Source organism: Salvelinus namaycush, chromosome 5 (assembly GCF_016432855.1).
Source record: "Salvelinus namaycush isolate Seneca chromosome 5, SaNama_1.0, whole genome shotgun sequence".
Classification (NCBI taxonomy): Eukaryota; Metazoa; Chordata; class Actinopteri; order Salmoniformes; family Salmonidae; genus Salvelinus; species Salvelinus namaycush.
This window is the reverse complement of record NC_052311.1, coordinates 47,478,126-47,505,500: the sequence shown is the minus strand read 5'-3', so window position 1 is coordinate 47,505,500 and position 27,375 is coordinate 47,478,126. Positions and strand designations below refer to the sequence as shown.

The window sequence follows — 27,375 nt, the reverse complement described above, 5'->3', positions numbered from 1 at the left end:
GTGCATGTAATCTTGATTTCTCATTTCATTTAGCAAACTTAACAGAAAATACAAACAACCCACTAACAGCAGCAGAGGAATCTTCTGCGGTGTCTACAACATTAGCTTTAAAAGTCCAATTAACATCAGCCAGATTATTGGTGTTGAATTACTTGCTAATTACATTCAGTTGAAAACAGTCTTGAAGCCACTATAGTCAAACTAATGATGTGCACATCATCCTGAGATCCCATCACGCTTCAGTTGTTTGAAATGCACATACTGGAACTGAATAGTATTTGTTGTATCTATTGGCTGATCCCAGAAAATCCTAACAACCCATAAAACACACACTTCAACTAACAAACCCTGATCCCAGGATTTACATGATACTGGTAAAAAAAAATATTATCCTGTGCCATTCAAACAAGCAAAGCAGCAACCTAAATATAGCCCTGATACTCTGAACTTCCTCATACAGGGAAATCAAAGACCAGAAGTAGCTAATTCTATGTATGGGCTATCATACGGTTAATGAATAATGAGGACAGGCATTGACAAATGTTTGTGTTACCAACTATGTAAACTGTCAGACACTCCCATGTTAACAAGAAAAAAGACTTAGCGCCTAAGCTAGTCACAGGACAAAGCAAGTGCATGTAAAAAGTTTATTCCAATAGAAAATGAAAGAGGAGATAGTGGAACCATACTGGAGTCAAACACACACAGCATTGTTGGCTGTCCGTCTGTTAGGTGTAATTGGGACAAGAACGTACATTTACAACCCCAACAACACCCAGACATTGGGCAAAAAATGTGAACTATTTAAGGAAAGTAAATATGCAAACTCTCTGGTAGTCATTGGCCATTACATACAAAGCAGTAGCCCTATCATTTGGAGTAGTCATTTGTTTTCATCTGTCTTGCAGCTCGTTTCTGCATCATGGAGTAGGGTGAAGTTACACCTAGACGCTGATATTGGGTCGGTTTTGCATATACCCCCCCCCCCCCCCCCAATGGTTAGGACATGGGGAGGGGAAGCTGATCCTAGATCTGTACTTCGGGGAAACCTCACCCCGGACCCTGCATCATACCAGACACAGGAAACTGACAGTCCAAGTGCATAACATTTCCTTATCATCAAGCTCGTCTAGCTCCGATAGGTGGTTTATGATAAATAAGCCCATAAACATGCGAGTTTTTATCCAGTACCTTTTTTTGGGGCTCAAGGGCCCCAAAGTTTTTAAAAATCTCAGTTCCTTATGGCAGCCCTGCTTGGCTGTCTTATCTCTGAGGGGAGAAAGTATCTGAGTCTTTTCTAGTTCCTGTCCTTAGCCCAGCTCTTCCTTGGCCTTGCCCTGTTTGCGAGGCATCTTCTTACTGCTGCTGTCCTCCAGCTCCTTGTTCTTGTAGTAGTGGGGAGCCACCTCCAGCAGCCAGCTGCTGTCTATCTCAATCACCTTGAGAGGCAGGGAAAGAAGTTAAAATAAAGGGGGAAAATATATTAACATTAATTCAAAGTAATGTAAGAATAACAGCACAGCCCCTTCAATCGTATTCAGTCTGCCAACCCATTCTGTCCCAGTGCCTTCGGGAAGTATTCAGAACCCTTGACTTATTCCACATTGTGTTACGTTACAGCCTTATTCTAAAATGTATTAACATGTTTTTTTTACCCTCAATCTACACACAATACACCACAATGATAAAACAAAACCAAGTTTAGAACTTTTTGCTAATTTACAGTACCAGTCAAAAGTTTGGACACACCTCATTCCAGAGATTTTCCTTAATTGTTGTACTATTTTCTTCATTGTAGAATAATATTGAAGACATAAAAACTATGAAATAACATATGGAATCATGTAGTAACCAAAATAAGTGTTAAACAAATCAAAATATATTTAATATTTGGGATTCTTCAAAGTAGCCACCCTTTGCCATGATGACAGCTTTGCACACGCTTGGCATTCTCTCAACCAGCTTCATGAGGTAGTCACCTGGAATGCATTTCAATTAACAGGTGTGCCTTGTTAAAAGTTAATTTGTGGGATTTCTTTCCTTCTGAATGCGTTTGAGCCAATCAGTTGTGTTGTGACAAGGTAGGGGTGGTATACAGAAGATAACCCTATTTGGTAAAAGACCAAGTTCATGTTATGGAAAGAACAGCTCAAATAAGCAAAGAAAAACGACCGTCCATCATTACTTTAAGACATAACATGATATCAAGAACTTTGAAAGTTTCTTCAAGTGCAGCCGCAAAAACAATCAAGCGCTATGATGAAACTGGCTCTCATGAGGACCGCCACAGGAAAGGAAGACCCAGAGTTACCTCTGCTGCAGAGGATAAGTTCATTAAAGTTACCAGCCTCAGAAATTTCAGCCCAAATAAATGCTTCACAGAGTTCAAGTAACAGACACATCTCAACATCAACTGTTCAGAGGAGACTGTGTGAATCAGGCCTTCATGGCGAATTGCTGCAAAGAAACCACTACTAAAGGACACCAAGAAGAAGAAGAGACTTGCTTGGGCAAGGAAACACGAGCAATGGACATTAGAACGGTGGAAATCTGTCCTTAGGTTTGATGAGTCCAAATTTGAGCTTTTTGGTTCCAACCGCCATGTCTTTGTGAGATGCAGAGGTTGAACGGATGATCTCTGCATGTGTGGTTCCCACCGTAAAGCATGGAGGTGGTGGTGTGATGGTGCTTTGCTGGTGATATATTTTAAAAAATTCAAGGAACAATTAACCAGCATGGCTACCATAGCATTCTGCAGCGATACGCCATCACATCTGGTTAGCGCTTAGTGGGACTATCATTTGTTTTTCAACAAGACAATGACCCAACACACCTCCAGGCTGTGTAAGGGCTATTTTACCAAGAAGGAGAGTGATGGAGTGCTGCATCAGATGACCTGGTCTCCACAATCACCTGACCTCGACCCAATTGAGATGGTTTGAGATGAGTTGGACCGCAGAGTGAATGAAAAGCAGACAAAAAGTGCTGAGCATATGTGGGAACTCCTTCAAGACTGTTCGAAAAGCATTCCAGGTGAAGCTGGGTGAGAGAATGCCAAGAATGTGCAAAGCTGTCATCAACGGAAAGAGTGGAAACTTTGAAATATCTAAAATATATTTTGATTTGTTCAACACTTTTTTGGTTACTACATGACTCCATATGTGTTATTCCATAGTTTTGATGTCTTCATTATTATTCTACAATGTAAAAAAAATAGTAAAAATAAAGAAAAACCCTTGAATGAGCAGGTGTCCAAACTTTTGATTGGTACTGAATAAAAACGGTTTACTACTCCCTTCATAGAACAGCGCAAACTGGCTCTAACCAGAATAGAAAGAGGAGTGGGAGGCCCGGGTGCACAGCTGAGCAAGAGAACAAGTACATTAGAGTGTCTAGTTTGTGAAACAGATGCCTCACAAGTCCTCAACTGGCAGTTTCATTAAATAGTACCCGCAAAACACCAGTCTCAACTTCAACAGTGAAGAGGCGACTCCAGAATGCCGGCCTTCTAGGCAGAGTTGCAAAGAGAAAGCCATATCTCAGACTGGCCAATAAAAATAAAAGATTACACGGGTTAAAGAACACAGATACTGGATAGAGGAACTCTGCCTTGAAGCCTAGCATCCCGGAGTTGCCTCTTCACTGTTGACGTTGAGACTGGTGTTTTGCGGGTACTATTTAATGAAGCTGCCAGTTGAGGACTTGTGAGGTGTCTGTTTCTCAAACTAGACAAACTAATGTACTTGTTCTCTTGCTCAGCTGTGCACCCGGGCCTCCCACTCCTCTTTCTATTCTGGTTAGGGCCAGTTTGCGCTGTTCTGTGAAGGGAGTAGAACACAGCGTGGTACGCGATCTACAGTTTCTTGGCAATTTCTCCCAATAGCCTTAATTTCTCAGAACAAGAATAGACTGACGAGTTTCAGAAGAAAGTTATTGGTTTCTGGCCATTTTGAGCCTGTAATCGAACCCACAAATGCTGATGCTCCAGATACTCAACTAGTCTAAAGAAGGCCAGTTGTATTGCTTCTTTAATCAGCACAACAGTTTTCAGCTTAATTGCAAAAGGGTTTGCTAATGATCAATTAGCCTTTTAAAATTATAAACTTGGATTAGCTAACAACGTGCCATTGTAACACAGGAGTGATGGTTGCTGATAATGAGCCTCTGTACGCCTATGTAGATATTCCATTAAAAGAAAAATCTGCCGTTTCCAGCTACAATAGTCATTTACAACATTAACAATGTCTACACTGTATTTCTGATTAATTTGATGTTATTTTAAAAATGGACAAAAATGTTTTGCTTTTCTTTAAAAAACAAAGACATTTCTATGTGACCCCAAACTTTTGAACGGTAGTGTAAGTATTCAGACACTTTACTCAGTACTTTGTTGAAGCACCTTTGGCAGCGATTGCATCATTGAGTCTTCTTGGGTATGATGCTACAAGCTTGGCACACCTGTATTTGGTGAGTTTCTTCCATTCATCTCTGCAGATCCTCCAGGTTGGATGGGGAGCGTTGCTGCACAGTTATATACAAGTCTTTCCAGAGATGTTCGATCAGGTTCAAGTCCGGGCACTGGTTGGGCCAGTCAAGGACATTCAGAGACTTGTCCCGAAGCCACTCCTGCACTGTCTTGGCTGTGTGCTTAGGGTCGTTGTCCTGTTGGAAGATGAACCTTCACCCCAGTCTGAGGTCCTGAGCACTCTGGAGTAGGTTTTCATCAAGGATCTCTCTGTACTTTTCTCCTTTCATCTTTGCCTCGATCCCGACTAGCCTCCCTGTCCCTGCCGCTGAAAAACATCACAGCATGATGCTGCCACCACCATGTTTTAGCATAGGGATGGTGCCAGGTTCCCTCCAGACTTGACGCTTGGCATTCAGGCCAAAGAGTTCAATCTTGGTTTCCTCAGACCAGAGGATCTTGTTTCTCATGGTCAGAGTCTTTAGGTGCCTTTTGGCAAACTCCAAGAGGGCTGTCGTGCCTTTTACTGAGGAGTGGCTTCCGTCTGGCCACTGTACCAAAAAGGCCTGATTGGTAGAGTGCTGCAGATGATTGTCCTTCAGGAAGGTTCTCCCATCTCCACAGAGGAACTCTGTCAGAGTGACCATCGGGTTCTTGGTCACCTCCCTGACCAAGGCCCTTTTCCCCCGATGGCTCAGTTTGGCTGGGCGGCCAGCTCTAGGAAGAGTCTTGGTGGTTCCAAACTTCTTCCATTTAAGAATGATGGAGGCCACTGTGTTCTTGGGGACCTTCAATGCTGCAGACCTTTTTTGATACCCTTCCCCAGATCTGTGCCTCGACACAATCCTGTCTCGGAGTTCTATGGAAAATTCCTTCGACCTCAGCGCTTGGTTTTTGCTCTGACATGCACTGTCAACTGTGGGACCTTAAATAGACAGGTGTGAGCCTTTCCAAATCATGTCCAATCAATTGAATTTACCACAGGTGGACTCCAATTAAGTTGGAGAAACATCTCAAGGATGATCAATGGAAACAGGATGCATCCAAGCTCAATTTCGAGTCTCATAGCAAAGGATCTGAATACTTATGTAAATAAGGTATTTCTGTTGTTTATTTATTTATTTATTTGCTAAAATTTCTAAAAACCTGTTCTTGCTTTGTCATTATGGGGTATTGTGTGAACATTTCTGAGAATTTGTATTTATTTAATCCATTTTAGAATAAGGCTGTAACGTTAACAAAATGTGGAAAAAGTCAAGGGGTCTGAATACTTTTTGAAGGCATTGTATATAATACTGTATACAAAGACAATGCTACCTGGAGTCACTTGATATAATAATAATACTAATACTACTAATAATAATAACAACAGTGGCAAGACAGCAACAACTCTCCCCTAAAGTTTTACTTTGTCCTTCACGGTGGTGGATTGATTCCATCTGACTCCAGATCTTCCTCACACGGAGAAGCATACACACAAACATGACCACAAGCCTACTAGTACTGATGAAAGACCTGTCTCATGAACTCCTTGGTAGTGAAGACCAGCTCGTGGTAGATGAGCCAACGGGGCTGCTCCTCGAACAGGGAGCTGTTGGGGTGGACGTAGACTGTCTGCTGGTGCTTCACCGTCTTGTAGCCCCCCTTGCTGAGCCGCGCCGTGTGGTAGAAATACCCCGCCGTCACTGCCTGAGAGAGATCATTTCTATTTATTTCACCTTTATTTTACATGGTTGTCCATTTGAGGTCAAAATACATATTTTGAAATGAAGTGTCAGTGAGAGAGACAAAGTGTGAGTGAATGTATGTGTGCACACTGTGAGAGAGTGAGTGGTGATGTTGTTACTGAGATGGGGAAAGGGGTTAGCACAGGGGTCCCCAATTACATTCAGCCGTGGGCCAATTTTTCTTTGAGCGGATGGTGGGAGGGCGAAACATAGTTAAAAATAAATCATTTGTAATAAATAATTTGTTATTAAATAAATCATTTGTACACTGACAATTGATGGCAAAAATCCCAAACAGATTTAGTATTGACAAAAACAGAGTCCTTTCAAACCTTGATTTCATACAATCTATACGTGGGAATACTTGGGAACAGATTTCCAAAATTTAAATCACTTTGAAATGATTTCCTGGTGATTTAATAGTCTTTTCAAAATTATTAAAACAATATATATATATATATTTCTTTTTTTAATTACTTGGGTTTCCAAATAAAATCACCCACAGACTGCCTTTTGGGGAGACCTTGTGTAGCAGTTTCACTGGAGGATGGACTATGATGATGGGAATTGGGTAAGCAGAGTGTCCATTCAGATGCATATTAAGTGAACTCAACCTGCCTCTCCAACTGAGTGGCCGGCTTAACAACCGGCATGATTTAAGAACTGTTTTCATGAGCAGACAAAAACTAATCCCATCACCTATAAAGGGGTCCATTCAATCCCTCAGACCTGGTGTGAAGTGATAGGCTTGTATCTCCATTGAATACTGCTGCTAGACCAGTGCTTTCTAAATTTGCACAGTCACTGGTTTAAAGGGGCATGCACACAGATGTAGCGTGAAGCATATTCACACATTGGCTACACATGTAACAAAGAGCTTGGTGTCAGGTAACACAGCAAATTAGAAGTGGAACAAAGTGGTCTAGGCCAGTGTTTCCCAGCTCCGGTCCTCCAGTACCCCCAACAGCACACTTTTAGTTGTAGCACCAGACAAAAACACCTGATTCAACATGGAGGGCTTGATGTTTAGTTGACAAGTTGAATCAGGTGTGCTGTTTGGGGGGGGGGGGGGGTACCCGAGGACTGGGGTTGAAAAACACTGGTCTACGCTCTAGGAGGGTGTTTAAAAAAAATACATGGTTTACAAGATGAAGCGATTTTATAGTGTGTTCATTGTCATGAGGTTAATGTGCATTCACAGTCACACCGACCTTGCGGATGGGCACAATGTCGCCGCCTGAGCTGCACACCTCCACCTCGATCCTTTCCATCAGGCCCTCCAGCTGCTCCCTGACATCCCGCGCCCGCTTCATGGAGCGGAACTGGATGAAGTTCTCATAGCACCACTGGGTGGAGTAGCCACTCTCCAGCCACTGAGGGACAAATGAAGCAGTCAATATCACAGACTGAAAACAAAACATAGAACAGCGTTTCCCAAACACGTTTTGTTTTTTGCCCTAACGCTACACAGCTCATTCAAATGATCAAAGCTTGATGATTAGTTGATTATTTGAATCAGCTGTGTAGTGCTTGGTCAAAAACCTTGGGGTCCCGAGGACCAAGTTTGGGAAACCCTGACATAGAACTTTGAGTTTTGCTACAAATCAGGACAAAACAGGGGGGGCTTTTAAGCCCCCAAATATTTAACGTTTTTTTAGGATTTTAGTTTTTGGTCAAAAAATACTAAAATCACCAGGGATTCAGCAAAAAATGAGTTAAATATAGAAAATCTGTTCCCAAGTATTCCCACAAATAATTTAAAAAAGGAGTCATGTGATCGTGCCTCAATGTAATTAAGGTATGAAATTATTATTTTCAAATACAACCTCTTTTTGGGCTTACTTGTTTTCAATTTGCAGTGTACAAATAATTATGTTCCAGCCCCCCGACCCGCTGCTCTGACAAAAATCAGCCCGCTGCTGAACCTAGATTAGGGCATTACCATGGTAAAATGGTTGGCAACAGAAAAACGAAAATGCAGTTCTTATTGGACACGTTCAGGTAGTCCCTCCATGTTTCAGTCCATTTAAAAATAAAAAAATTATACAGTTGGTGCCAAATGAATATGACCCAAAACTGCTACCCTGAAACCTTATATGAAACAAGTGAATACAACAAAGTGGGGTAGTATCACATCTTTATCCTAACTATCAAACCCAATCCTCCTGACCTGTGTGTAGACGTTGAGCAGCACCATATGGTCTCCTCCGGGGACCACAAAGTTCTGCCTGGCGTTGTCAGCGTGAACCACCTTGTCTTTGGGCCGGTAGAAGATGGAGTTGTTCACAGACAGCATAGCAGCGATGGTCAACACCTCCTCAGAACACTTATACCTAAAGAGACAGAGGAAGATGGGAATGTTCAGTGAAAAACATAAAAGGTATTTCATGTCCTGTTGAATAATTGGCACTCAATAGTTTTGAGTGAGAGGGGGAAAGAGAGAGAAAGGGGAAAGATGAGCAAGGTAACAGAACAATAAGAATAATGAATTCCAAGATGATCATTTATTCCAGGCGAGTACCAGGATTGCCATAGAGACTCACTGTTCTGAGGCCAGGATTGCCATAGAGACTCACTGTTCTGAGGCCAGGATTGCCATAGAGGCTCACTGTTCTGAGGCCAGGATTGCCATAGAGACTCACTGTTCTGAGGCCAGGATTGCCATAGAGACTCACTGTTCTGAGGCCAGGATTGCCATAGAGGCTCACTGTTCTGAGGCCAGGATTGCCATAGAGACTCACTGTTCTGAGGCCAGGATTGCCATAGAGACTCACTGTTCTGAGGCCAGGATTGCCATAGAGACTCACTGTTCTGAGGCCAGGATTGCCATAGAGACTCACTGTTCTGAGGCCAGGATTGCCATAGAGACTCACTGTTCTGAGGCCAGGATTGCCATAGAGACTGACTGTTCTGAGGCCAGGATTGCCATAGAGACTCACTGTTCTGAGGCCAGGATCATCTTGCTCAGCATAGGGTCCACCGGCAGCTCAGCCATCCTGCGGCCCAACTGGAACACAACACTCATTACATGACCTTTCACATCAAATAGTCACCTTTCTAAGGTATTAGAAGCCAATATGTTCATCCACCTGTCTAATGATGATGGAATCTATTTGCCCTATTATATAGCCTTCCTTAATTCCCAGAGGTCATTTTCACTTTTTAGGTTAGATTTATTTGCACCAAAGAATAAATGGAAAAACAAAACAGTACAGATAAAAACCACATCACAAAAACCAATACACAAATATAAGTACAAAAAAAGTTTTGCAATCAGTTAAACAAAGCATACTAATTATAACTGTACATGATATACTCAGTATACAAGAAAAAACATGTTTGATTGTGTGTGTGTGTGTGTGTGTGTGTGTGTGTGTGTGTGTGTGTGTGTGTGTGTGTGTGTGTGTGTGTGTGTGTGTGTGTGAGAGAGTGGGGGTTAGGCTACATGGAGGAGACTACTGGGTAGTTTGGTTCATAGGGCTGACCCCTAATCTACGCTTGAAGTTATTGAGGGATGATGATGTTTTGGCAATGTGAAGATAGGAATTCCAGAGTATGGAACCTCTGTACCGGCTAGAGAATTGACTATGTACGGTGCGGCAGTGGGAGGGTAAAGGTTATCGCAGTGATTTGTGAATTAACTTGAATTAACTTGGGCTCCCGAGTGGCGCAGCAGTCTAAGGCACTGCAACTCAGTGCAAGAGGCAGTCCTTGGCAGTCCCTACAGTCCCTGGTTCGAATCCAGGCTGAATCATATCCGGCCGTGATTGAGAGTTCAATAGGGCGATGCACAATTGGCCCAGCGTTGTCCGGGTTTTGCCGGGGTAGGCCATCATTGTAAATAAGAATTTGTTCTTAACTGACTTGCCTAGTTAAATAAAAGGTTAAATTAAAATTTTAAAACCATTGAAGGGTTTAGGTAAGTTGTCTGGGAAATATGTATATTTGTAGATGAAGATGCATCATTTGAGTATATTAATGCTGAAGTAAATGATAATTTAAGTAAATGAGATAGGAAGCAAGCCTGATGACCCAAATCACTTATCTTTCTGATGACACCAAAGAACTTCACCACTTTGCTGCACACAAAGTGAATATGATTTTTCCAGGACAACTTTTCATCAACTAGAACACCTAGGAATATAGTAGATGAAACCTGGTCCATTTCATTCCCACCAATTGAGATTCTGGTTCTTTTAAAAATATTTCTTATTCTTTTTTATCATTTAAAGATAATTAGTTTATCTGGAAATTCAGAAAACTTGCCCATGCTTGAGTTGGCTTCGTTGATTATTGAATCAAAATTCTTGTCTGATAAAATCAAGTTGGTATCCTCAGCAAAAAGAATGGGAAGTACGGTAGAAGACACAGCAGCAAGGTCAATGATATAGATTAGGAATAACAAAGGTCCAAGGATCAAACCCTGTGGAATGCCACAGGATATCTTGGTAGATGCACAACCATTTGCATATACAACTTGTTCTCTATCATATACAGAATTATATAGCCACATATATAATCATGAAAACAATTTAGCAAGTAATATGTCATGATCAACTGTGTCAAAGGCTTTGGATAAATCTAGAAAGATGCTAAGAGCGTATTCATTGTTCTTCAGGGCTGTAAATATTTTATCCTCAAGTTATAAAAGAGCCAAATCAAGTAGTTTTTTTTACAAAAAACATATTGGTGCTCATATAGAATACAGTGTTGGTTTAACATTCAACATTCTTTTATACACCAGTTCCTCTAGGATTTCAGAAAAACATGGTAGTACAGATATTGTGCAATAATTTGTAAAAGATCTTGGATCTTATAGAGGGGGACAACTTTGGCAATTTTCAAATCTTTAGGAACAATACCAGTTTGCATTGATTTGGTGAAGTAAGATATACGTTAGAGGCTCAATAATGGAGGAAGACACTGATTTCACCAAAAAGGCACCTCGTCATTACTTGCTGCTGATTTCTTTAAGTTACCAATCACCTCCATTACATCAGGTGGATCAAACTAAAGCAGAGAAAGGAAATGTTCCTTAACGTAATCCAAGGGATTTCCTTGAAATGTTTTGGATTTTCATTGACAGAGAGGAACCCACATTCACCAAAAAGTTATTAGATTCACATGAGATAACATCAGGATCACTATAGGTCTTATTTCCAACATTAAATTGAGATGGGATAGCCGTAGAAGCCTTTTTCTTATTCAACTGATTTAACAAGGAAGGGAGGAGGGAACGGTGACAATACGATATAAAAGTATTGGAATGGTGCCGTTGTTTTGATAGACAGTCAGGCGTTAGTTACCTTGGTGAGCTCTCCGAGGTGGTTGAGTGCACCCAGTGCGTACAGCTGCTCCAGAGCTAGCACCAGGGTCTCGTGAGGGGGCGGGTCCATGAAGTCAAAGTGGATAAGGTCATTAATTCCTGTCAGGGAAAAATATATGCCACTCTAATGTAAAACAAATCGACACGTGGGTTTAAGACACTCATAATGAGTCCCAGGCCCTTTGCTCCACTAGGAGCTCAAACTAATAAGTCAAGTAAGTCAAACTCATAATAGTGAACTACAGACTACACTTAAATAGATTACTTCAAGAGGACTTCTGTTCTTTTTAAAACATGTTGTTTTCTGACTTATCACTGTAACATGATTTTGTTACGTAAAGCATTTGTTCCATACCCAAGCTCTTGAGCAGTAGCACTACGTTGCCCAGGTTGGTTCGCTGGATCTCGGGCACGGTGGACTCCTCCATCTCGTGTTTAAACGCCCAAGCAGTGTAGAGACGGAAACACTTCCCAGCAGCCACTCTGCCTGCACGACCTGCTCGCTGATTGGCTGAGGCCTGTGGTGGATCAAAACACAGATGGAGTCAGCAAAATGGTCAGAATGTTGTCCAGAGAACTAAAAACAAAATCTACAAAAAGACAGTCAAAGAAAAAGGTGTTTGAAATACTGGCAAGCGGCATCTTCCACAACCACGGTACAATAACCCCGAAAAGAGTCACATGAATGATACTTTCAAGGATAATGACCATGAAATGGCTCGTTTGAAAACCAAAGCTAGCGTGTTACCCGTGAGCAAGGCGTGACAATCAGAGACTCCATCCCAGTGCGGGCGTTATAGCTCTTCTGCTTGCAGAAGCCTGGATCTATGACGTATATGATCCCATCGATGGTTAGAGAGGTCTCTGCAATGTTAGTGGCCACCACCACCTAAGGAAACAGAGAGAGGACACTTTGTACATCAGATAACGTGTTTGTCAGGAACATCCACAAGAGAATGAGAAACACGGAGGCAGGAATCTGAATAATGTCTTAAATGATCAAATCAAATCAAATTATATTTGTCACATGCACCGAATACAACAGGTGTACACCTTACAGTGAAATGCTTACTTACTTACAAGCCCTTAACCAACGATGCTTTAAGTTAAAAAAACACATTTTTTTAAGTAAAAAATAGATAAGTAGAAAACAGAAAATAAAATTAACAAATAATTAAACAGCATCAGTAAAATAAAAAGTGAGGCTATATACAGGGGGTACCGGTACAGAGTCAATGTGCGGGGGAACCGGTTAGTCGAGGTAATTGAGGTAATATGCACATGTAGGTAGAGTTAAAGTGACTATGCATAGATTATAAACAGAGTAGCAGCATCGTAAAAGAGCAGTCTGGGTAGCCCTTGGATTAGCTGTTCAGGAGTCTTATGGCTTGGGGGTAGAAGCTGTTAAGAAGCTATTTGGACCTCGACTTGGCACTCCGGTACCGCTTGCCGAGAACAGTCTATGACTAGGGTGGCTGGAGTCTTTGACAATTTTTAGGGCCTTCCTCTGACACTGCCTGGTATAGAGGTCCTGGATGGCAGGAAGCTTGGCCCCAGTGATGTACTGGGCCGTACGTACTACCCTCTGTAGTGTCTTGCGGTCGGAGGCCGAGCAGTTGCCATACCAGGCAGTGATGCAACCAGTCAGGATGCTCTCGATGGTGCAGCTATAGAACCTTTTGAGGATCTGAGAACCCATGCCAAAACTTTTCAGTCTTCTGAGGGGAAATAGGTTTTATCGTGCCCTCTTCACGACTGCCTTAGTGTGTATGGACCATGATAGTTTGTTAGTGATGTGGACACCAAGGAACTTGAAGCTCTCAACCTGCTCCACTACAGCCCCGTCGATGAGAATGGGGGTGTGCTCGGTCCTCCTTTTCCTGAAGTCCACATTCATCTCCTTTGTCTTGATCACGTTGAGGGAGAGGTTGTTGTTGTTGTCTGACCTCCTCCCTATAGGCTGTCTCATCGTTGTCGGTTATCAGGCCTACCACTTATGTGTCATCGGCAAAGTTGATGATGGTGTTGGAGTCGTGCCTGGCCATGCAGTCATGAGTGAACAGGGGACAGGAGGGGACTGAGCACGCACTCCTGAGGGGCCCCCGTGTTTAGGATCAGCGTGCGGATGTGTTGTTCCCTACCCTTACCACCTGGAGGTCGGCCCGTCAGGAAGTCCATGAACCTGTTGCAGAGGAAGGTGTTTAGTCCCAGGGTCCTTAGCTTAGTGATGAGCTTTGAGGGCACTATGGTGTTGAGCTGTAGTCTGTAGTCAATGAATAGCATTCTCACATAGGTGTTCCTTTTGTCCAGGTGGGAAAGGGCAGTGTTGAGTGCAATAGAGATGGCATCATCTGTGGATCTGTTGGGGCGGTATGCAAATTGGAATGGGTCTAGGGTTTCTGGGATAATGGTGTTGATGTGAGCCATGAGCAGCCTTTCAAAGCACTTCATGGCTACTGACATGAATGCTACGGGTCGGTAGTCATTTAGGCAGTTTACCTTAGTGTTCTTGGGCACAGGGACTATGGTGGTCTGCTTGAAACATGTTGGTATTACAGATTCAGACAGGGAGAGGTTGAAAATGTCAGTGCAGACACTTTCCAGTTGGTCAGTGCATGATCGGAGTACACGTCCTGGTAATCCGTCTGGCCCTGCGGCCTTGTGAATGTTGACCTGTTTAAAGGTCTTACTCACATCGGCTACGGAGAGCGTGATCACACAGTCGTCTGGAACAGCTGGTGCTCCCATGCATGTTTCAGTGTTACTTGCCTCGAAGCGAGCATATAAGTAATTTAGCTCGTCTGGTAGGTTTGTGTCACTTGGCAGCTCTCGGCTGTGCTTCCCTTTGTAGTCTGTAATAGTTTGCAAGCCCTGCCACATCCGACGAGTGTCGGAGCCGGTGTAGTACAATTCAATCTTAGTCCTGTATTGACGATTTGCCTGTTTGATGGTTCATTGGAAAGCATAGTGGGATTTCTTATAAGCTTCCGGTTTAGAGTCCCACTCCTTAAAAGCGGCAGCTCTAGCCTTTAGCTTAGTGCGGATGTTGCCTGTAATCCATGGCTTCTGATTGGGGTATGTGCGTACGGTCACTGTGGGGACGACGTCATCGATGCACTTATTGATGAAGCCAATGACTGATGTGGTGTACTCCTCAATGCCATCGGAGGAATCCCGGTACATATTCCCATCTGTGCTAGCAAAACAGTCCTGTAGCTTAGCATCTGCTTCATCTGACCACTTTTTTATTGACCGAGTCACTGGTGCTTCCTGCTTTAGTTTTTGCTTGAAAGCAGAAATCAAGAGGATAGAATTGTGGTCAGATTTGCCAAATGGAGGACGAGGGAGAGCTTTGTACGCATCTCTATGTGTGGAGTAAAGGTGGTCTGGAGTTTTTTCCCCCCTGGTTGCACATTTAACATGCTGATAGAAATTAGGTAAAACTGATTTAAGTTTCCCTGCATTAAAGTCCCTGGCCACTAGGAGCGCCGCATCTGGATGTGCGTTTTCCTGTTTGCTTATCGCCGTATACAGCTCATTGAGTGCAGTCTTAGTGTCAGTATCGGTCTGCGGTGGTATATAGACAGCTACAAAAAATATAGATGTAAACTCTCTTGGTAAATAGTGAGGTCTACAGCTTATCATGAGATACTCTACCTCAGGCGAGCAAAACCTTGAGACTTCCTTTGATTTCGTGCACCAGCTGTTTACGAAGACCGTTGTCCCTTGTCTTACCAGAGACCGCTGTTCTATCCTGCCCGAAAAAAGCTTACACCCGCCAGCTGTATGTTAATCATGTTGTCGTTCAGCCACGACTCGGTGAAACATAAGATATTACAGTTTTTAATGTCCCGTTGGTAGGATATACGTGCTCGTAGTTCGTCTATTTTATTATCGATTGATTGTACGTTGGCTAATAGGACCGATTGGAAAGGTAGATTACCCTCTCGGCAACGGATCCTTACAAGGCACCCGCACCGTAGTCCACGATATCTCTGTCTTTTCCTCCTGCGAATGACGGGGACGAGGGCCTTGTAGGGTGTCTGGAGTAAATCCTTCCCGTCTGACTCGTAGAAGAAGAAGAATTCCTCCAGTACGGGGTGAGTAATCGCTGCCCTGATATCAAGGAGCTCTTTTCGGTCATAAGACAAGGTGGCAGAAACATTATGTACAAATTAAGTTATAAATAAAACGCGAAAAAACACACACAATTGGTTACGGGATCGTTAAAACGGCGGCCATCTCCTTCAGTTGGGTTGGATTTCCATTTGAGTAAGGAAAATAATGCATACATATTTTCTAACATTATTTGATCACAGAGGATGAAACATATTTCCAAAGTGGTCCTTGAGCACCCCCTAGTGGCACAAGTTTAAATGGACAGAAGAGGTCCTCTCACCTTGCGTGAGCCAGGTGGTGTGGGGCTGAAGATCTTGGCCTGCATGTCGGAAGGTAGGTTGGCGTAGATGGGAAGCACCAAAAGCTCAGATATCTTAGAGCCCAGACGCCTGCATCTCTCCTGCAGCAGCTCACAGCAAGTCTCAATCTCCTCCTGTGGAAATAGAGAGAGACGGGAGAGCGGTAAGGACAGACACCTTGGCAGACATGTATGTGTCATTTATTTATTTATTTCACCTGGTAAGTTGACTGAGAACACATTCTCATTTACAGCAACGACCTGGGGAATAGTTACAGGGGAGGAGAGATGAATGAGCCAATTGGAAGCTGGGGATGATTAGGTGGCCATGACGGTATGAGGGCTAGATCAGGAATTTAGCCAGGACACCGGGGTTAACACCCCTACTCTTATGATAAGTGCCAAGGGATCTTTAAGTGACCACAGAGAGTCAGGACAACCGTTTAACGTCCCATCTGAAAGACGGCACCCTACACATTAAAGCCACATACAGAATGAATAGACTTAAGATGGTTGCTGATGTAGTGTGATTTAGAAGATGTAGTGTGATTTAGTAGATGTAGTGTGATTTAGTAGATGTAGTGTGATTTAGAAGATGTAGTGTGATTTAGTAGATGTAGTGTGATTTAGTAGATGTAGTGTGATTTAGTAGATGTAGTGTGATTTAGTAGATGTAGTGTGATTTAGTAGATGTAGTGTGATTTAGTAGATGTAGTGTGTGATTTAGTAGATGTAGTGTGATTTGTAGTAGGCCTAGCTAATGTGTAGTGACTGATGTAGGATCTGACGTTGAGTGAGAGCAGATGTAATGTGATGTAGTAGCTAATGTGTAGTGACTGATGTAGGATCTGACGTTGAGTGAGAGCAGATGTAATGTGATGTAGTAGCTAATGTGTAGTGACTGATGTAGGATCTGACGTTGAGTGAGAGCAGATGTAATGTGATGTAGTAGCTAATGTGTAGTGACCGATGTAGGATCTGACGTTGAGTGAGAGCAGATGTAATGTGACGTAGTAGCTAATGTGTAGTGACTGATGTAGGATCTGACGTTGAGTGAGAGCAGATGTAATGTGACGTAGTAGCTAATGTGTAGTGACTGATGTAGGATCTGACGTTGAGTGAGAGCAGATGTAATGTGACGTAGTAGCTAATGTGTAGTGACTGATGTAGGATCTGACGTTGAGTGAGAGCAGATGTAATATGATGTAGTAGCTAATGTGTAGTGACCGATGTAGGATCTAACGTTGAGTGAGAGCAGATGTAACGTGACGTAGTAGCTAATGTGTAGTGACCGATGTAGGATCTGACGTTGAGTGAGAGCAGATGTAACGTGACGTAGTAGCTGACGTAATGTGAATGTCAGCATTGAAGTGAGGGGTCAAGCCGCGAGTGTGTCAGACCTGTCCAGTGAGGAAGACCAGACAGTCTCCGGGGGGCTGTGTGACGTGGATCTGTAGCACCGACACAACACAGGCCTCCAGGTAGTCTGCCTCAGGAGCCTGAGAGAGAAGGAAATAGTAAACAAACCATACCAGAGAGCAAAGAGTACAACAGAAGAACAGATAATTGGCCTACATCTTTGATGTACATTAGTATCATCCAGCACTTTTCACAAGTGAAATTATTCACATTCTAAAAGGTATTTACATGATTTACATTACATTATTTATTATTCCATTTCTTCCGCCTTGCCTCAAAGAGTGCACTTATGCCCTTCCTGTCACAGATTTAAAGGCTCTAGATCGGTTTAAACATTGACCGGAGGGAGTTTCCATGTTAAATCCACGGTGGAAAGTGTGCACTTTGGGAGAAGGTTGGAGAATGGGGATGCAATCTTTTGTCCTGAGGCCATTCCACTAAACAGATTGTCAGCAGCGATACCTTAGTGTAAAAGATGTCCACAGGGAACCTCCTGCCGGGGATTCTGAAGACAGGGGCGTCATCGAAGAAGCAGGAGAAGCGCTCTGTGTCTAGGGTGGCGCTGGCCACCAGCACCTTCAGGTCCGGACGGAACCGGGCGATGTCCTTGATCAGGCCAAACAGGATGTCTGTGTGCAGCGTCCGCTCGTGAGCCTCGTCAATGATGACCACACTGAGAGAGAGGAAGGGATCGTAGATGGTAGATTCCAAGGTGGCTTAGCAGTTCAGACGTCTTTTTCCGTATTGTCGTGTCGTGTCCTGTATGTATATATATTTACACCTTTTCTTCACATATCTTTAATTTATTTTATTATCCAAGAACTCAACTACAAAAGCTTTCCTGCAAAAGCTTTCCTGCAACCCGCTTCACCAATTACAATAAGTATTATTTACCTCAATCTGAAAATCCATCGTGGAAGATAGCCAGGGGCTAATTCAGAAGCTAGCCTGAAAGCTAACCAGAAGCTACTCCGATAGCTAGCCAGAAGCTAATCTGTAGCTGCCCCGAAATTAGCCGGTTTGCTGGCTAGCGTTGGTGTTTCAGCTGCCCACGTTTTGCGGTCATCAGCTATTCCTTTAGCTCGATAATCTACCGGCACTTTTGTGCAACGCGACTCGGACCGGAGCATTCCGGGACTTTTTTTTTTCTCTCAGTTTCCCCGGATTCCAACCGCAGGCTCTGGACACTTGCACCTTGATTTCGCAGCTAGCTAGCTGCATACCGTGTGACTATTGGCTTACGTCGACCCCGGAGCAAACTCAAATCATGCTGGAGCTAGCCAGCTGAGGAGTTCCATCACCATCCGGACCCGTTTCTTTTGTTGCTGCTGCAGATACGGAACCCCACCGGGCCTTCACGACTGACTGCCGACGTTATCTGCCCGAGGGATTTATCCAACCGGCACCTCCGTCCCGACGTTACCTGAACGCTCATCTGAGGCCCGCTAATCGTTAGCTGTCTTATCGGCTGCTATCTGAACAAAACCCCACTACACGGAACCTACCGACGGAAACGCACGAGGTATCTACAAACAGACCTCCATCCTATGCTGCTACCGATAGCCATATACCCGGCCAGCTGTCTGGATCGCCACGACCCCAACCAACCTCTACTCACTGGACCCTTATTGATCACTCGATTAAGCATGCCTCTCCTTAATGTAAATATGCCTTGTCCATTGCTGTTCTGGTTAGTGTTTATTGGCTTATTTCACTGTAGAGATTCTAGCCCTGCTCTCTATACCATATCCAACCTCTCAGTTCCACCACCCACATATGCGATGACATCACCTGGTTTCAATGATGTTTCTAGAGACAAGATCTCTCTCATCATCACTCAATACCTAGGTTTACCTCCACTGTATTCACATCCTACCATACCTTTGTCTGTACATTATTCCTTTAAACTATTTTATCGCCCCCAGAAACTTCCTTTTACTCTCTGCTCTAATAGCTCTAGGCGACCAATTCTCATAGCTTTTAGCCGTACCCTTATCCTACTTCTCCTCTGTTCCTCTGGTGATGTAGAGGTGAATCCAGGCCCTGCAGTACCTGGCTCCACTCCTATTCCCCAGGCGCTCTCTTTTGATGACTTCTGTAACCGTAATAGCCTTGGCTTCATGCATGTTAACATTAGAAGCCTCCTCCCTAAGTTTGTTTTGTTCACTGCTTTAGCACACTCTACCAACCCGGATGTTTTAGCCGTGTCTGAATCCTGGCTTAGAAAGACCACCAAAAATTCAGACATTTTTATCCCCAATTACAATATTTTCAGACAAGATAGAACGGCCAAAGGGGGCGGTGTTGCAATCTACTGCAAAGACTGCCTGCAGAGTTCTGTTATACTATCCAGGTCTGTTCCCAAACAATTTGAACTTCTACTTTTAAAAATCCACCTCTCTAAAAACAAGTCTCTCACCGTTGCCGCCTGCTATAGACCACCCTCTGCCCCCAGCTGTGCTCTGGACACTATATGTGAACTGATTGCCCCCCATCTATCTTCAGAGCTCGTGCTGCTAGGCGACCTAAATTTGAACATGCTCAACACCCCAGCCACCCTACAATCTAAGCTTGATGCCCTCAATCTCACACAAATTATCAATGAACCTACCAGGTACCACCCCAATTCCGTAAACACGGGTACCCTCATAGATATCATCCTAACAAACTTGCCCTCCAAATACACCTCTGCTGTTTTCAACCAAGATCTCAGCGATCACTGCCTCATTGCCTGCATCCGTAATGGGTCAGCGGTCAAACGACCTCCACTCATCACTGTCAAACGCTCCCTGAAACACTTCAGCGAGCAGGCCTTCCTAATCGACCTGGCCGGGGTATCCTGGAAGGATATTGATCTCATCCCGTCAGTAGAGGATGCCTGGTCATTTTTTAAAAATGCCTTCCTCACCATCTTGAATAAGCATGCCCCATTCAAGAAATTTAGAACCAGGAACAGATATAGCCCTTGGTTCTCTCCTGACCTGACTGCCCTTAACCAACAGAAAAACATCCTATGGCGTTCTGCATTAGCATCGAACAGCCCCCGTGATATGCAACTTTTCAGGGAAGCCAGAAACCAATATACACAGGCAGTTAGAACAGCCAAGGCTAGCTTTTTCAAGCAGAAATTTGCTTCCTGCAACACAAATTCAAAAAAGTTCTGGGACACCGTAAAGTCCATGGAGAATAAGAACACCTCCTCCCAGCTTCCAACCGCTCTGAAGATAGGAAACACTGTCACCACCGACAAATCCACTATAATTGAGAATTTCAATAAGCATTTTTCTACGGCTGGCCATGCTTTCCACCTGGCTACCCCTACCCCGGACAACAGCACTGCCCTCCCCTCTGCTACTCGCCCAAGCCTTCCCCATTTCTCTTTCTCCCAAATACAGTCAGCTGATGTTCTTAATGAGCTGCAAAATCTGGACCCTTACAAATCAGCCGGGCTAGATAATCTGGACCCTTTCTTTCTAAAACTATCTGCTGAAATTGTTGCCACCCCTATTACTAGCCTCTTCAACCTCTCTTTCGTGTCGTCTGAGATCCCCAAAGATTGGAAAGCAGCTGCGGTTATCCCCCTCTTCAAAGGGGGGGACACCCTTGACCCTAACTGCTACAGACCTATATCTATCCTACCCTGCCTTTCTAAGGTCTTCGAAAGCCAAGTCAACAAACAGATTACCGACCATTTCGAATCACACCACACCTTCTCCGCTATGCAATCTGGTTTCAGAGCTGGTCATGGGTGCACCTCAGCCACGCTCAAGGTCATAAACGATATCGTAACCGCCATCGATAGGAAACAATACTGTGCAGCCGTATTCATTGACCTGGCCAAGGCTTTTGACTCTGTCAATCACCACATCCTCATTGGCAGACTCGACAGCCTTGGTTTCTCTAATGATTGCCTCGCCTGGTTCACCAACTACTTCTCTGATAGAGTTCAGTGTGTCAAATCGGAGGGTCTGTTGTCCGGGCCTCTGGCAGTCTCTATGGGGGTGCCACAGGGTTCAATTCTTGGACCGACTCTGTTCTCTGTTTACATCAATGATGTCGCTCTTGCTGCTGGTGATTCTCTGATCCACCTCTACGCAGACGACACTATTCTGTATACTTCTGGCCCTTCTTTTGACACTGTGTTAACAACCCTCCAGGCGAGCTTCAATGCCATACAACTCTCCTTCCGTGGCCTCCAACTGCTCTTAAATACAAGTAAAACCAAATGCATGCTCTTCAACCGATCGCTGCCTGCTCCTGCCCGCCTGTCCAACATCACTACTTTGGACGGCTCTGACTTAGAATATGTGGACAACTACAAATACCTAGGTGTCTGGTTAGACTGTAAACTCTCCTTCCAGACCCACATCAAACATCTCCAATCCAAAGTCAAATCTAGAATTGGCTTCCTATTCCGCAACAAAGCATCCTTTACTCATGCTGCCAAACATACCCTTGTAAAACTGACCATCCTACCAATCCTCGACTTCGGTGATGTCATTTACAAAATAGCCTCCAAAACCCTACTCAATAAATTGGATGCAGTCTATCACAGTGCCATCCGTTTTGTCACCAAAGCCCCATATACTACCCACCACTGCGACCTGTACACTCTCGTTGGCTGGCCCTCGCTTCATACTCGTCGCCAAACCCACTGGTTCCAGGTCATCTACAAGACCCTGCTAGGTAAAGTCCCCCCTTATCTCAGCTCGCTGGTCACCATAGCAGCACCTACCTGTAGCACGCGCTCCAGCAGGTATATCTCTCTAGTCACCCCCAAAACCAATTCTTCCTTTGGACGCCTCTCCTTCCAGTTCTCTGCTGCCAATGACTGGAACGAACTACAAAAATCTCTGAAACTGGAAACACCTATCTCCCTCACTAGCTTTAAGCACCAGCTGTCAGAGCAGCTCATAGATTACTGCACCTGTACATAACCCATCTACAATTTAGCCCAAACAACTACCTCTTTACCTACTGTATTTATTTATTAATTTATTTTGCTCCTTTGCACCCCATTATTTCTATCTCTACTTTGCACTTTCTTCCAATGCAAACCAACCATTCCAGTGTTTTTTTAGTTTTTATTTTACTTGCTGTGTTGTACTCACTTCGCCTCCATGGCCTTTTTATATTTTTATTTATTTATACATATATCTGTTTGCCTTCACCTCCCTTATCTCACCTCACTTGCTCACATTGTATATAGACTTATTTTTTTTTCACTGTATTATTGACTATATGTTTGTTTTTACTCCATGTGTAACTATGTGTTGTTGTATGTGTCGAACTGCTTTGCTTTATCTTGGCCAGGTCGCAATTGTAAATGAGAACGTGTTCTCAATTTGCCTACCTGGTTAAATAAAGGTTAAATAAAAAAAATAAAAAAATCGTTGATCATGTATTGTTATCCTGTCATACTGACTATAAACAATATGGCAGGGGATTATTTCATTTCATAATATACCACTTTTAAACATAAACCTCTACATATGGAAAACATGTCTAAAGAGAAGGACAGACGGGGCATATAGTGGTACCTGTAGCTGGCCAGATCAGGCTCTGTGAGGAACTCCCTGAGCAGCATTCCGTCAGTCATGTATTTGAGTACTGTCCTCTCCGACGTACAGTCCTCAAAACGGATACTGTAGCCTACCTGAGGAAGAAAGGGGTGGTTGGACAAATAAGGTGAGTTTATGTTTTCTACCATATACAGTAAGAATTATGTATGCTTCATCAGAGTGAGAGAGAGCGCGTGAGAGTGGTTGTGCCATATTCACCTCGTTGCCCAGCTTGACTCCCACTTCTTGTGCCACCCTGGCTGCTACGGACATGGCTGCCACTCTACGGGGCTGGGTACACCCAATCTTCATGCCTCCATCATTGTAGCCCTAGGAGATGTAAAGCCAGACCACAGGTCAGAAAAGCATAATGCCACAAATGGATCAGGGTGGAAGACTACAATATTTTTTTTCGTAAAAAAAGTGACAAAACATTGAAGATTTAAGATGACCTTGTCAAACGTACACAAAATGTCCAATGGAAAATGTGTCTTCTGCTTTTCTCTAACCTCTTTGATATGTGCCCATAATAAAGTTTATGGAAATGGCCCTTGAATAATGTGTACCAACCGACTCCATGAGGAACTGTGGGATCTGGGTGGTCTTGCCGGAGCCCGTCTCTCCCTCGATGATCAGGATCTGGTGCTGCTGGATGGCCAGGAGCAGGTCCTCTCTGTAGGGGAACACGGGCAGGCTGCGTCTCACTTCCTGGATGGACTGCTTCTGGACCTCCGCCTGGGACAGGGCTGCCTGCTCCTGCTCCTGGAGACACACAGCATACAGAGATTAAGACAATATTACAATTGTTGTACAAATATTACAACTGTAGAAATGCTACAGAAGCTCAGGTGTGTATTGGTTGATTGCTACCGATTATGCTTGGAATGTAAAATATTTTCTGGATTTGAATTATTGCAACATTTTGTTCAACTAGCTTTCAGACAAAATAGCAACAATTATAGCTCTATTCCTTGCAATCTATCAGAGATAAACGCTTCAATGATAAAAGTTAGTGTCAACCAACCTTTTCATCCTGGGTTCCCTTCATAATGACGGCACTGCTGACAAAGTTGATCATCTCGTCCTCCTCCAGGATCAGCTGGTACTTCTCTCTTTCTGCCTTCAACCCTTTCTCCCTCTCCTTCTTGGCCCCGAAGCTGAGCGAGGCGGTCTTCAACCTCTCCTCCTCCCAGCGACCCTGCTCTCCTCCACCCTCCATGGGCATCTCCAACTCCAGCTCCATGTCCCTCTGAGGAATATCCTGGAGAGATGGAAAGAGAGAGAGAGACGGTCGGAGATAGAGGGAGGGACAGAGGAAGAGGAAAATAGAGAGTGAGCGAGATATATATATAATCAAGCCCCGGATCCTAGTGTTTTACATATCTCCATTTCAACAAGAGTACTGGCTATCCATGGCAGGACCATTACTAGCCAACTATCTCCTCCTTACTTTACTCCTCTTCTCCTCCGGCATGTAGTATCTGTTCTTCCTCTCCTCCTTCTCCTTGGCGCCGGCTTTCTTGTAGTCCTTGGCCAGGTCTCGGAGGTTGCGCTTGTACTCCAGCTCCTTCCGCTCCCTCTCCGTCAGCGCGTCCGTGGAGAACAGGTACTCCTCGTCGGCTATCTCCGCCTCCAGGTCCTCCAGCTTCTCAGCCTCTCTCTTAGACAGGTAGTTCCTGCGAGACTCCTTCCTCAACTCTGGAAGCTATAGAAAAGAGGAAAATATAGGTGGTGACCATAGACATATAATGAGTCTCAGGGGCTTTCCCTGTTCTATCAATTATATTTATACTGTGTTTTTTTTTAATATACCTTTTTTTTTTATACCTAGACGATTATATGATAATAGTTACTGGGCATTTTAATAATGTGCTCACGATTTTCTTGTGATCCTCCTCTGCCATCTTTAGTCTTTTCTGAGCCTCCTCGTAGCCCTGGTGAAAAAGACATGGAAAAACATTTAGCCAACAAACAAAACACACCTACAAGTACACTTGTAAGTCAAATAGACTGAGTCGGATTGCGTCATTCAGAGTCAATCCCACCTTCTTGTCCGTTCTCTCCATGATGTTCCTCGTCTTGTCTTTGTCTTTCAGTTTCATTCGTTCGGCAAAGGCATCCCTCTCTTCCAGATCCAGTACGCGTTCTCTCTCTTCCTTCTCCCACTCCTCCTCCTCCTCTTCATCATTCTTACTGGACTTCTGGTTGCCATGGCCCAGCTTACTACTGAGAAAGAGGAAGGGCCTTTTAGAAACTCCAACCACACAATCTAAGTGGAGGCTTGTTCAAGCAGGCAATGAAGCCACAGAGGTGTAGCAGCTGAAAAATGGAGACTACACAGCATGAAAACAATCAAAATATTCTAGGGTAACTGGCTTGATTGTTGTTATGTATTTATGGTTGCAATTCAGTTCATGAGACCATAGACTCCAGAAGCTACATCCTGTCTCCCTGAAGTCCATACAAGTCAAATACAGCTGTCAACATTTAGCTAAAAAGCAACAAGAGAGAGGAAAGCAGGTAGAACGTGTCACAAGCAAGCAACATGAAACCCCTTTCAAGGTTGATTACCTTTTAGGGGTCTCCTCTTCACTAGATGATTGACTCTCCTCCCTTTTCCTGAGGTGCTTCCTCTTATCGCCTCGGTCTTTACTTTTCTTCTTCTCCTTCTCCCTCTCTCTCACCGCCTCTCCGTCACTCTCGCTGTCCGACAGTAGGGTGTAATTTCGATTCTTCCTCTCAATCTCCATGACATGTCGCTCTATCGCTCTGGCTGGCTTTTCAACGACTTGTTTACGAGGAATCTGAAACACATAGACGAAAGTCATTACTAGATGGTCATAATAACCACGGTCAAAATAAGAAACAAGCATGCAGTTCAATACAAAGAAAGCAAATAATTTTACCTTTTCATACAGTTCCTGTGCAAAGGCGATCACTCTCTGATTAATGTCGATGGTGCCCGTCGACTTGAGGTGGGCCACAAAGCCTTGAGCGCTCGAGGATTTACGCGCGGAGCCGATCATGAACTGGGCGACATATCTGTCACTAAGGCCGAGGATGTCGTGCAGACTGTCGCTCACCCATTGCTCTAGGTTTGCCATTTTTACTAATTGGGAGACAAAATCAGTTAGCTACGGTATAGATGTAGACAGAGAGTTGCATAGTACTAGGTATCACAGGAGGTTGCTGAGGGGTAAATGGCTCATAATAATGGCTTATCCCACTCCAGTCATTACCACGAGCCCATTCTCCCCAATTAAGGTACCACCAACCTCCTGTGCTAGGTATATAAAATGTCATATAAATGGGGAACTTCTGTAGCAATGGTGACGTTGTAGCAGGGAATGGCTGCCACAGCTAGATTTATATGCTACACAAGGGTATATTTAAGCAATTAGGCAGGAGGGGGTGTGGTATATGGCAAATATATCATGGCTAAGGACTGTTCTTACAGAACGAAGCAGTGCGACGTGGCTGGATACAGCCCTTACCCATTGTATATTGGCCATATACCACAAACCCCCAAGGTGCCTTAACGGTATTATAAACAGGTTACTAAAAATATTATTAGACCATATACCACAGGTATGACAAAACATTTATTTTTAATACTCTAATTACGTTGGTAACCAGTTTATAGCATTAAGGCACCTCGGGGGGTTTGTGGTATATGGCCAATATACCACGGCTAAGGGCTGTAAAGGCACTCCGCGCTGCGTCCTGCTGGGTAAGAGCCCTTACCGGTGGAATATTGGCCAATACCACACACCCTCGTGCCGTACTGCTTAATTGTAAAACGGAATAGATCCGCTGGATGAGCTTTAGTAGGAACATTCGAACTGAAAGCCCTCTAGCTTTTCTTTCCCTCCTTTATTTGCTCTTTGAAGATCTGAAGAGGAAACTATTCATAATATAGATAGGTAGCTAGCGAGCCACATTACCTTGTTTTTAAACGGCAATGAACATGGGGGTGATATATGAAAACAGCACAACACGCAGCAGCTAGCAAGTTTAACAAAAACTTGCTCAGTTTAGGTTAATTTGCTTCACGCCCCACTAATATGTGGACGTTTAACTAACGAGTGAAGTTAAAATTAGCCCTCTCATTACTAACGTTAACAACAATCCTGTTGGTTACAATGACACTTATTAAGCAAAACATATCCACAACTTCTGGCTAGGTGATTACTCCATCCATGGTGCAACAACTGGAAGCGGAACTACGTAGTTTCAATAAGTCTCTGGTTGGATTCTGCATTCTGCCCCCTGGTGGTTGGTGTACAGAACAACCCAATCAGAACAAGTACTGCGCAATAGTTTGTCCAAATGATGGCACATCTGCATCTGAACGAAGAGCCTGCATTATAAACATATTTTTCCCGCTATGTACATTGGTCATCGTTAATACCATTCATTAGTTGATGAGGCATTTTGCATTACACTCAATGGTTTAAAGA

At 43.8% G+C, this 27,375-nt stretch overlaps 1 protein-coding gene across 2 annotated transcripts; it reads right to left on the bottom strand.

Annotated features, from left to right (window-relative positions):
• Nucleotide 1: 1 nt before the first annotated feature.
• LOC120048362 (pre-mRNA-splicing factor ATP-dependent RNA helicase DHX16-like) lies at nt 2-27,112 on the bottom strand. Of its 2 annotated transcripts, none has more exons than XM_038994276.1 (21): nt 26,860-27,112; nt 25,822-26,024; nt 25,487-25,719; nt 24,961-25,141; nt 24,793-24,849; nt 24,366-24,620; nt 23,940-24,176; nt 23,486-23,677; nt 23,135-23,245; nt 22,895-23,010; nt 17,817-18,027; nt 17,336-17,434; nt 15,918-16,070; nt 12,267-12,407; nt 11,874-12,036; nt 11,499-11,617; nt 9,132-9,199; nt 8,363-8,525; nt 7,404-7,565; nt 5,981-6,154; nt 2-1,439 (listed from the first exon to the last, which is right to left on the bottom strand). In XM_038994276.1, the coding sequence occupies exons 2-21, from the start codon at nt 26,017-26,019 to the stop codon at nt 1,311-1,313; spliced, it is 3,162 nt and encodes a 1,053-aa protein (XP_038850204.1). In that variant the 5' UTR covers nt 26,020-26,024; nt 26,860-27,112; the 3' UTR covers nt 2-1,310. The 2 variants fall into 2 exon arrangements, with proteins under 2 accessions (XP_038850204.1, XP_038850205.1); XM_038994277.1 differs by having other exon boundaries at nt 1,311-1,439; nt 24,961-25,138.
• Nucleotides 27,113-27,375: the final 263 nt, after the last annotated feature.